General features: G+C 35.8%; 2 protein-coding genes across 2 annotated transcripts; one reads left to right on the forward strand and one right to left on the reverse strand.

The window, feature by feature from the left end:
* Window positions 1-388: 388 nt before the first annotated feature.
* Window positions 389-1,756, reverse strand: LOC132312583 (protein EXORDIUM-like 3). Its single transcript, XM_059811002.1, has one exon. The coding sequence runs from the start codon at window positions 1,652-1,654 to the stop codon at window positions 611-613; it is 1,044 nt and encodes a 347-aa protein (XP_059666985.1). The 5' UTR covers window positions 1,655-1,756; the 3' UTR covers window positions 389-610.
* Window positions 1,757-8,051: 6,295 nt separating this feature from the next.
* On the forward strand, window positions 8,052-11,923 carry LOC132312584 (transketolase, chloroplastic). Its single transcript, XM_059811003.1, has 7 exons — window positions 8,052-8,656; window positions 9,246-9,336; window positions 9,444-9,549; window positions 9,657-9,939; window positions 10,041-10,189; window positions 10,274-10,427; window positions 10,535-11,923. The coding sequence occupies exons 1-7, from the start codon at window positions 8,174-8,176 to the stop codon at window positions 11,492-11,494; spliced, it is 2,226 nt and encodes a 741-aa protein (XP_059666986.1). The 5' UTR covers window positions 8,052-8,173; the 3' UTR covers window positions 11,495-11,923.
* Window positions 11,924-12,242: the final 319 nt, after the last annotated feature.

A 12,242-nucleotide genomic window follows, 5' to 3' on the forward strand; every position in this document is an offset into this window, starting at 1 on the left:
AAATAATAATAATAATAATTTTTATTCCAAAATTCTCACTTCAAATTTTCATCCCAAACATGTTTTGTTCCCATTTCAGAATATTGAATCACAAAATACTTGTTATGTTCTAGGTTAGAGTATTATACTACACTACACTACACTACACAACACTTTCCAAACGGGCCCTAAGTGTCACATTTGATAATTGTGACGGCGACACTTAATTTAAGACTGAGAGAATATTGAGTTTCATATAATTCGTGCCAAACTTTGTACGGGCCCAAAATACAATACAAGTGTGTACACGATGACCGTGTTGTACTGCACCTGATCGAAGCATCACAACTCTTAGGAGTTTAGTTTAACCGTCTATATATTCAAGGTAATGGTCGGTGAGCGAAAATATCTAAAAGGGTAGTAAAGTATCCTCGAGACAATGAATACTTCGAATAAGGCGGGAACAGGTATTTGTATACAAAAATAGTATACCAATATTATTACTACTATACTAAACATTTTAAACAACCTTAACTAAATTAACTAATCATGATTAATGTGGCTTGGCAATCTCAAAGGAGGACCCAAAATGTATAAGGACGATAAAGTCCACACAAAAGAAACAATTTTACTAATCAAGTGCATTAGGGCCAGTGCAGTATTTTAACAGATGGTTCCAAACCCACTGGACCAAGAATTTCCGTCTGATGCCATTCATATTATACGTGGCCCCATCATGATCCTTCAACATCTGTCCCGTGTAGGACCCACCACCTCCAGTACCATAAATACCCTCGCAGAGATCAGCAATCTCTACCGGGAAAATAGGGTCCTGACCGGCGTACCACGCGTTCACCAGAGGGTTCGTCGCCAGCTCAGCCATTTCGTGACCAATCACGCTGATCATTCCGTCCACCCCAACGTCACCGTTCGGTGACTTTAGCGCCTTCAGCCCCGGGATATAATCAGGTACGGCGAATGGGTATGCGCACATACCTGGGCACAGCTTGGCAGAGTTGCCCACCCAGGCGTACGGTAGCGTGTACCCCACGATGGACGGGAAGGTGAAGTAGTGGAACCCACAGACCTGTCTGCAGAAATCCTGGACGTACACGTCATCAGATGTCAGAAGTAAGTAGACTCCATTCTTGGGGCTGATAGGCAAGGGGTGCGTACGTGCCGTCACGGCGCTTTTTATCACCGATTGTATGGTGAGGCGCGTGAGCGACTTGCCGTGAGAGTAGAACCGGTCGTTCTTCTCTGAACCGAGCACCACCGAACCGGAGATGCTAGCGCCGGTCTGGTCAGTGTAGAGCTGAACGGTCTTCCACCAACCGGAGACGGAGGGGGGCTTGGAATCAACGGCCGAGAACGAGCTGATGAAACCCCGGATAATCCGCTTCTGGGTTTTCTGCCACGTGCCGTACCAGATCACATGGACGGTGATATTGGCCGTGAGCACTGGACCCATGTGGTACCTCAAGCGAACAAACTCAGATGAACCCTCGTATTTCTTGGACCCTCCAAACTCTAGATCAGAGGCGTTGATTTTTTTATTGGCCCATGGACGCCACCCGATGACCGGACTGATTAGAAGGAACAGAGAGACTGCGATGAGGGTGCGGTACACCGGAACCGGTGGCGCCGGAGACCGGTGGACACAGTTTTGGCACATTTTAGTAGAGGATGAGTGACAATTAACAAATGCAGTGAGAGTGAGGCTGTGTGTATATATATATGTATAATTTGTATGTTTAAAATTTTGAGTGGGTATGCCATTGATTTGCGGGTATGTGGAGGACAGATGGATTCTTAAAGTCTAGCTGTAAGGTGGGGCCTACAAAGTCAAGGTTTAGGGGGCACATCATTTCATCATGGTCGTCCGATCTAAATATATCAGTGATCACTTTTTGTATATATATATATATATGTGAGACTGGGAAATGGGTAAGAAGGGTAATATGGGAATAATGTGGGGTCCGCAGATTCCTTCTTGGGAGGGTACAGAGTGTGGTCCGAACTACAGTCTGGGTCTGTAAATCGCAATCCAAATGTTGCCATTTGGCAAATCTGTTACAATCATGGTCGTCACTGCTTTGATATCACATTTATAATTAACATGGTTAACTGCCAAAAAAAAAAAAAAAAAAAAAAAAAAAAAAAAAAAAAAAAAAAATTATTACCTTTTTGCAGATAACTCTTTTGAATTAAAAATGGCCGTCCTGAATTATTGATTTGGTGTAATTAAGGATAAATTTATCACAAAAGACTATTTTACCCTTTCTCATTAAAATTTTCACTTCTTATTAAATAATTTTTATTATCTTTTCTCTTATGTAAATATTAATTATACTAATTACTTTTATTTATTTTTAGTATCAATTTATCATAAAAATGAAAAAAATTAGATAAATGGATTTGTAACTACCGTTTTCTAAATTAATTAACTTATTATTTATAATAAAACGTATCATAACCAATTTAAACATTTTTATCGTAAAAAAAATATCATCTTTTTCGTACGTTATATTGATGAAAAATTAATAAAATACTTTTGAATGAAAAAAATACCTTATTTTAGTGTAATATATTCATTAAAAATTAAAAAATTAATTAATTTTTAAAAAATATTTCTACTAAATTTTTTTATTTAAATAAATAATTAAAAAAATTAAAGGTAAATTTATGCAAATTTAATGGAAAATATCTCTTCAAATTAGTATAAATTTTTTCATAATTTATTTAGATAAGAAAAATATATTAAATGTAATTCAATAAGAAGGGGCATTATGGTCATTTAATTAAATATAATTTAGTTTTTAGGGTATGTTGCCTCAAAATGAGATAGTTTAGGGGGTTTTATGCATAAAATATAGTTCAAGGAGATTATTTGTAAATTTAAATATAGTTTAAGGGAGTTTTTTGCACTTTACCCTTATTTACATTGCACCGTTCACATTATATGGATTGGACCAGTTCAAAAGTTTTTGATATTTAGAACTAAGAATGGACATCAAACATTCTCTTGGCCTAATCTAACCAAATTTGGGATGCCACCTTCTATATTTTTTCTAGTAGATTTTTATTTTTTGTTTTTATCATTAGCCAGTGGGTTAATTAGTAAAAATAAAAAATAAAAAAACTCAGTTCTCCAAATAAATATGTCCGTGCTCAAGTTCCTACTTCCCAACTTGATAAAATAAGAGAAATAAAATAATGGCATGATATAAACATATGAGAAAAGAATTAGCCCAATATTATAATCTTCTTTCCCTCATAAATGAGGTGCGGGGTTGGAGCCCATACATTTACATGTATGTTGGTAAAATGAAGAAGACAGAGAAATTAGGTTTTTAGTTGATGAGAAAAATAACTGAAGCCTGCAACCTATACTCAGAAATTTAAACCACCAACCAAAAATTAAATGAAATTGAATGGTTAATAATTACAAATTCCTAACTCTCTAAATAGTTAGCAAGCCATTACATTCAATTCAACCCACCCCAACCTCCATTTTATGACTTCTTTTACAAACATCTTTCCTAGGAGTTGGGGGCATTTTTTTTTTTTCCCAACTCACATTTTTAATTTTTGTGACAGATGAGAGCAATTAGGAAGTGGACCCTTTGATCATTTATATTCAACAATTTGGACATTTGATGTAGTATTAAATAGCAAACTGCTTGGCCTATGTACAAAAACCTTCACTACCCATAAACCCTCTTAATCTCATCAACTTTTAGCTACACCTTATTTATAAATAACAATAATAAGGGTGAATTGCATAGCCCCCCTAACATTTTGCAATAAATCCCCTTTTAATAATAATAATAATAATAATACTAAGGATGAATTGCATAACCTCCTTAGCATTTTTGTAATAAATCCCCTTTTAATTTTTATATTTATTTTTTTGTCAAAAAAAACTCCCTTCAACTAATCAATAAGTCAAAAAGTAGTCCTCTCAGTTAATTTGAGAGTTTTTTTTAGTAAAAAATAATAATTTAAAGGGAATTTATTACAAAACGCTCCAAGTTAATGTAGTTTAATGCAATTTGCCATGCAACAACACACCTGCATTAGGATGTGGATCATTGAACATTTGATATATTATATAGAAAACTGCTTGTACATTCTCTCTCTCTCTCTTATTTTATCAATAACCGAGTTGTTTGGACTTTGTCTCAACTAATTTACGGAACTCGTACAAAGCGACTCCTTTATAAGAATTGAATAAAGCTCGAACTATGTCCGTAGTCATAGTCCCTAACGAATTAATCATACTCGAGATAATTTAAACTTAAAACTTAATGTTTGATGAGACTCTAAATTATAGGACTTCATCACTGGAGCTGACCCTTGAAGTTTTTTGTACAAGCCTTCACTAGTTAGCAATAAATCCTCTTAATATCATCAACTCTAGCTACACCTTAAAATAAGAATAATAATTATAATAATAAGACCACACATGCATGCATTAGATCTATAGATGATTTACTGTGACCCTGTGATGTGCTATGTTGGTGGGAATGACCATTAAGACTTTCATGGGATATTCAAAAGCACATGTATAATTCAATATACTAATTAGACAATAGTGGCACTTTATGGATGATAAACCTAATTAATTGGTATCACTGATGATTCTGAAAGGACAAATAGATGGCTATTAATAATGATGTTAAAACTCAAATTGTTAGTTTTGATGGTGGATCCAAGTAACAGATTTGGGAATGTTTCAAACACTATTTAATTAATTTCATTTGTTGAATTAAATAGATTTTATTAAGATCTTCTCTTATGCAAGTGTAAATTTTTAGTGTATCACATTACGTCGTATGCAATAAACATATAAAAAAGTTTGTGTAGAATTATTATATATTGACATAAAATGTAACACAAAATGAAATGCACCAATAAAGAATGTTTTGCAAGAGAGATTTATACTTTCCCGCTAAGAATGAAATTAATTTATCTGAAAAAGGTAAGATTTTTTTTTTTATTTTTTTTTTACATTTATTAGCGCATCACATTACATCCTAATGCCGTAAATATATATAAAAGGTTGCGTAAAATTATTATCTATTGATGTAGAACGTGACACAAAATGAAATGCCAGAGGATAATGTTTTGCAAGAGATGGATCTATACTTTACCACAAGAGTGAGATTAATTGAACCTGAAAAAGGCAAAAGAAAAAGAGAGAAAATAACAACAATTTTTTATTTTTTTGGTTACATTTTGGGTCCCACAATTGCTGATGGATTCTATTTTGGCGGTTTGTATGGTCACACTCTGACCTTTTGTCTGGTTTTGTAGACACGAATCGAAACACCAGTCGCGTGCGCTGACATGTCTCTTGAAAGGTCACGCGCTTATCTCTATGTGTCTGTGTTGAGACAAACACACTGTTGCGGGAATTTGGGCCTATATATTCGTCTATATGCGGACATTTGGGATATAATTACATGCCATAGGCCATCATATGCTACTACTCTACACACTCTCAGTTTGAAATGCCAAACACTCAAGCTAGAGCTTGGGAATTTGTACCATCACTCACATTGAAAGGTTTTTTTCACTTCGCAGCCCATGGTAAATTTGTAAAGACAAAAAAAAATATGGATAGGAGTAGGACCCGTTGAAGTGGAATTTGGCGTAGCATCATACGATATAGGAGTATTGTTCATATCACAAACATGTACGAATACAATCGATGATCCATAAGCATCTCATCTGCAATATCAAAGATTTCAGAAAATAGGCTAAAAGATTCTCAACTAATTACATCTTTGTCCCTTTTTAATTGTCTGTTTGGTAAGAACAATTAAAAAGAAACGAAATATAAGATTTCAAAAAATAGAGGAAATTGTAGAATTCTATTCCTCCTCCCTTTGGCAATGGCTTATTTTGCAAATCTACGCTACATCCACGTCATACTATATTCTCGTAAGATGACACACACTAGCTAATTATACGCCTAGTGCTACATCATAGGCATAGATAATTGTAACCACATAGCCACATAGGTATGAAATGAGAGCAATGAAGTGCCAATTCTCTAGGATACAGATCATCCGTGACTCATTAATCATATGTCTATTTAAAAGGCTCATCTAGTTCTAGTCCTTTCACAAGTCCTACTTGTGACAAATGTTAGGTTTGTTCTGTTGTTTTGAATTTCGAACGACTTTCTTTTTTATTTATTTATTTTGCTTGAGTCATGGTTTCCTTAATTTATTTAGTGGAAGTTTGACAAGCAACATATTGTGGTTTCACGTGAATGATTACAAAATTCCAAAGATAAAAGTAACAACACCATTAATTAGGAAAATAATGTGTGATGCTACTTGATTAGACATGTCGCTTGTCAAATATTGCTTGATTTAACATGTAATTGGTCTATTTCATTTCTACAAGTTACACCAAACCTTATTATATTTTCCTTCGTTTTCACATAAAATGTTTGTGTATGTATGTGTGAGTATGTATGTATATACGATATATTTCTATTATAATAATTAATTTTATAAAAGAATTTTCTCAAACTATCCATCATATAATGAAGTTAATTGGTTCCTCAAAGTTTATTAACTAATAAAGCTTCATGCATTTAACCTATAAAAAATAAACTATCACATCGTTGTGGAACTAATTATAAATTTGATAATTCATTCACTATTAATATAATAAAAAAATAATAAAAATTATTCTCTTAAAAAAATTAATTTTTTTTTATTTAAAAAAAACACTTTTTCTGAGACGAGAGATCAATGTATGTGGTTACTGACCGAGCTCAAAAGTTTGTTTAAATGAAATCCTGAACCCATTGGGCTACAATGGGTGGTCCATAATATATATATATCCTTAACCAAAAAGTAATCCAAGCATAATGGGCTACGTCCCATTCACTCGATGTGGGACTACAAAGGAGAAACTGGGTAATTGACTCATGACTCGGCCCAGCCTCATTCTCTAACTGAAATAGTAGGTAGTTTAACCCATGACCAGAGATACGAGCTATTCTCTTTATTTAATTATTGAATTGAGGCACTTTGTTGAGATATATAAAAAAATTAAAAAAATTATTTAATTTAATAATTAAATAAAGAGAGTTGAGGACTTTTATTTGTAAAAGACTTTGTTGATAGCATTACTACTCTATAAGAAAGGAATACACAAACTGCGAATAAAAAAAAAAAAAAAAAAAAAAAACGAATACAAGAATGTGCCTTTTGATACAATCGTGAAGAAATAGGATTTTTTAGTTTTTTTCCTTTCCAAACACCAAAGGATTAACTTAATGACAAGACTCTTGTTTAGTTTTTTTACTTCTTTTTGAAACACCAAGGAATAACTTAATAACAAGCCTCTTGTTACATTATATGATAAAATCCTTTAAATTATTCTAAAATAGTTTTTCAATAATTATTCCGTACATGTGAGACAAAAAAAGCTGTACTTATAAACCCAACATTTCCATCCTATATATAAATATATGAAACCATTTTTTCCCCTATAGTTCATGGAGTTTCCTTTACAAGAAGAATGTAAGTTTTCTGACTGATGCAACAATTATTTTTTGGATATTATTATTTCATATTACTTCCAAAACTTTTTTGTTAGTTAGGAATATTGTTGTCTTAATTTCTTAAAACATTTTATAATTTTTTTTAATAATGAATAGTCCTCTTGTTATAATTTAGTGATATTTTCTTCACTGGTTAAGAAAGTTGAAAATTTTAATATGTGAATGTATTCTTACCATGTTAAAAGAATTTCAGTGGTATTTTTCTTCTGCTTTGTATTTTTTATAAATTCTTTCTTTCTTTCTTTTTATTTTTCTTTTTTTTCAAAAATAAGACTGAGAAACAAATGACAAAAGCTTAAAACCCAAAAATGAAATGATTGCTAAAAGATAAACAAACAAAATCTAGAGAAGAATGAAAGGCAATCATTTCCTACCCAAACTTAACGGCTACGATTCACTGCCTCTCCTCCATCTAACGGTCCCATTTCCGATTGATCTCGCGCGTACCGGAAAGACTACTTCAAACATTCGTTGTCATCTGCTCTCTGTAACCAACCAAATATAGTTGAGACTCTCATCTACTCTCTCTCTAACCATAGTAACCAACCAAAATATAGTTGATAAATTGAGAAGATAAGTCGTTGCTCCTCTCTCTCTCTCGCCATGGCTACTTCATCCTCTTTCTCTCTCTCCCAAGCCCTCCTCTCTCGCTCTAGACTCCACCATGGCTCACCCCAGAACTCCGCAGACCGTCTCGCTCTGTCTGGGTTCAACTTCAGCTCCATCTCCGGCACCAAAACCCTCAAATCCATACTCCCAACACCCACTCACCGGCGGCGCGTAGGATCACGCGCCACTGTGAGGTCTGCAGTTGAGACCATTGAGAAAACAGACACTATGTTGGTCGAGAAATCAGTCAACACGATCCGGTTCCTGGCGATCGATGCTGTGGAGAAAGCGAATTCGGGTCACCCAGGTCTGCCCATGGGCTGTGCTCCGATGGGACACATATTGTACGATGAGGTGATGAGGTACAACCCGAAGAACCCGTACTGGTTCAACCGGGACCGGTTCGTGCTATCGGCCGGGCACGGGTGCATGCTTCAGTATGCTCTGCTTCATCTAGCTGGCTATGACAGTGTTCTGGTAAAATCTATCTTTAGATAACTTCTCAATTGGGTTCATTTCACTTATTTTTTTTATAAAAAATATTTTTGGGTCTAAATGTGTTGTGATTGGGGTTAGTTTTTATTTGCTTTTGGTTACGGACAAATAAGTTGGAATGCATCTATTTCGGTAAGTTATATCATTACCGAGTATTTAATTAGCAGGTAATACTATGTAATTGTTTGAAAAAAAGAGTAGATAACACGTTCTCAACCCTTGTTTGGTTACTTATGTTAAGTTGTTTAAATTTGGTTGATTTATTGAGAGAGTCTGTATATGCTAGGTCCAAGACAAGAAGGTTACACATTGTTTAGCCACCTCTTAGCTAGTATGAATCAGGATTGTTAAACTAGGTGACAGATTGTCTAAAATTCCAAGGTAAATCATGTTGAAGTAGGGTGCAAAACTGCAAACCAATTGTCAAGTTTTAACATGAATTCGGATGTCTAATTGGATTAATGTGATTTTTATTTTCTTATTCCATTTTCCCCTTGGTTGTTCTAAAATTATACCCTTCTATAATATGTTCACTTCATAATACTTTTTGAGTTTATGTTCAATAAACTAGGAAGAAGACTTGAAATCTTTCCGTCAATGGGGAAGCAGAACACCTGGTCACCCTGAGAACTTTGAAACCCCAGGAATAGAGGTCACAACTGGTTAGCTTATTGAGCCTGAACTCGCTTAATTCACTATTAATTGCCTACGTTAAAAGGTTCTTAGATTTCAACATTATATGCTCACATAATCTATACTCTTTATGTAGGCCCTCTTGGTCAAGGTATTGCTAATGCTGTTGGCTTAGCCCTGGCAGAGAAGCATTTGGCTGCTCGATACAACAAACCTGACAATGAGATTGTTGATCACTACACGTATATCTTCTTGCATTCTATTCTCGATATATTATTGTCACCTGCTTAAATATAATGTATGCATTGGCTTAATTTTTTCTGACTTATCGATAATGGTGTTTCTTCAGGTATGTGATACTCGGGGATGGTTGTCAAATGGAGGGAATTTCAAATGAAGCTTGCTCCATTGCTGGGCATTGGGGACTTGGCAAGCTCATTGCGTTCTATGATGACAACCACATCTCCATTGACGGTGACACGGAAATTGCATTTACTGAGACAGTTGACAAACGTTTTGAGGGGCTTGGGTGGCATGTCATTTGGGTGAAGAATGGTAACACTGGATATGATGAAATTCGTGCTGCCATTGAGGAAGCTAAGGCTGTCAAAGACAAACCTACTATGATTAAGGTCTTTTCTCCACATGATTCCTGAGAACTTAAAATTTTGTACTAAGCTTTTACTTTTCTGGTTTATGCTCTCTGCTTTTCTTGACTTCGGGATTTATACAGGTGACAACTACGATTGGTTATGGGTCCCCTAACAAGGCAAACTCATATAGTGTTCATGGAAGTGCATTAGGTGCAAAGGAAGTGGATGCCACAAGGAAGAACCTTGGGTGGCCATACGAGCCATTCCATGTGCCGGAGGATGTTAAGAAGTAAAATGTTTTATAATGTTACGTTTACATGATGCCTTTAGGATTTAGTCTTAGAATTTACTATGAGCTTCTTGTGTTTGACAGGCACTGGAGCCGCCATGTTCCAGATGGAGCTGCTCTTGAAGCTGAATGGAATGCCAAGTTTGCACTGTATGAGAAAAAATACAAGGAAGAAGCAGCAGAATTAAAGTCCCTTAGTACTGGTGAATTTCCTGCTGGTTGGGAAAAAGCACTTCCGGTGAGTGGTGTTTGTTAAGTTACTTATTCCACAAGCATGTAGGTTTTATAAAATTATTATGGATGAATTTGGATTATTCTCATGGTTATTTCATCTCCCTTTCTCAGACTTATACTCCAGAAAGTCCTGCTGATGCTACCAGGAATCTGTCTCAGCAGTGTCTTAATGCCCTTGCAAAAGTTCTTCCTGGGCTTCTTGGTGGTAGTGCAGACCTTGCTTCTTCCAACATGACATTGCTGAAAATGTTTGGCGACTTTCAGAAGGCCACCCCTGAAGAACGTAATGTCCGATTTGGTGTTAGGGAGCACGGAATGGGTGCCATTTGTAATGGGATTGGTCTCCACAGCCCTGGTCTTATCCCCTACTGTGCAACCTTCTTTGTTTTCACTGACTACATGAGGGCAGCCATGAGGATTTCTGCATTGTGTGAAGCTGGAGTTATTTATGTGATGACACATGATTCAATCGGGCTAGGAGAGGACGGGCCAACTCATCAGCCTATTGAGCATTTGGCAAGCTTCCGTGCCATGCCAAACATCCTAATGCTCCGACCAGCTGATGGAAATGAGACCGCAGGTGCATATAAGGTTGCAGTTCTCAACAGAAAGAGACCATCAATTCTTGCCCTCTCCCGTCAAAAGCTTCCTCAGCTTCCAGGAACATCTATTGAAGGAGTTGAGAAAGGAGGTTACATTATCTCGGACAATTCTACAAGCAATAAGCCAGATGTTATTTTAATTGGGACCGGTTCAGAACTAGAAATTGCTGCCAAAGCTGGTGATGAGCTCAGGAAAGGTGGAAAGACTGTCCGTGTTGTGTCTTTTGTTTCTTGGGAGTTGTTTGATGACCAGTCAGATGAATACAAGGAAAGTGTACTCCCAGCTGCTGTATCAGCTAGGGTTAGTATCGAGGCAGGAACAACATTTGGGTGGGGAAAAATTGTCGGAGATAAGGGTAAGGCAATTGGGATTGACCGGTTTGGGGCTAGTGCACCAGCTGGAAAGATATACAAGGAGTTTGGAATAACAGTGGATGCTGTGATAGAAGCAGCCAAGGCAGTATGTTAGGCCTGTTTAGCAGTGCATTTCTACATCTTTATCTAGACCAAAAAACAATGGTTTAAGGTTTACTTTCAAAAATTTCAAGAATTCAATGAATGAGAGAGAAGTTGGGGCATGACAATTGGAATTTGTCAGGGACCCCTTTGATTATGACGAGAAAAGAAAATTCATTGAACAAGAGCTCGTTCTTTTCCCTGGTTCATTGTATATTCCTTAACGGAGTTCCTAAGTTTCTCCACTCTAAATCAAGATGAGGGTCACAGGGGATGGAAAGATGTGCAGGACTTGGTGCTCAAAGCTCTTGGTTTGTAATGTTTTTCCCAAAGGCAGATTCTTAAGAGGGTTTTGCTCTTTTTGAATTCATTTATTTTTGGGTGTGCTACTATTATTGTGCTCACTATTACATGTTTTATATGCTTTTTCCTATTGTCTTAACACTACTCTCTCTCTTTTCTTTTTTTTTTTCTTTTTTTTTTTTTTTTTAATGCATATGAGGAATGAAGTGATGTTAAGAAATGGTTTCAGAATGGTTGGTTGTTGAGCAGGGGCTTTGTTTGATAAAAGATTTAAAATTTATTGGTTGATTCAAGCCATTCAGTAAGGCAAAGACAGTCTTCATCATCAATGGGGATGGGTCCTACAAAGTCAAGCTATCTCTTGATGATTCTGTGGTGGTTGTAGCAGTTCTTATCTACTGTGTTTTGCTGCTTAGTTTTACAAAGAATATCCTATTTTTGTACCTCATACTCAAGCT

This window comes from Cornus florida, unplaced genomic scaffold, assembly GCF_030987335.1.
Source record: "Cornus florida cultivar Cherokee Brave unplaced genomic scaffold, ASM3098733v1 CherokeeBrave_3.0.0_Hap2_Chr06, whole genome shotgun sequence".
In the NCBI taxonomy this organism is placed as follows: domain Eukaryota; kingdom Viridiplantae; phylum Streptophyta; class Magnoliopsida; order Cornales; family Cornaceae; genus Cornus; species Cornus florida.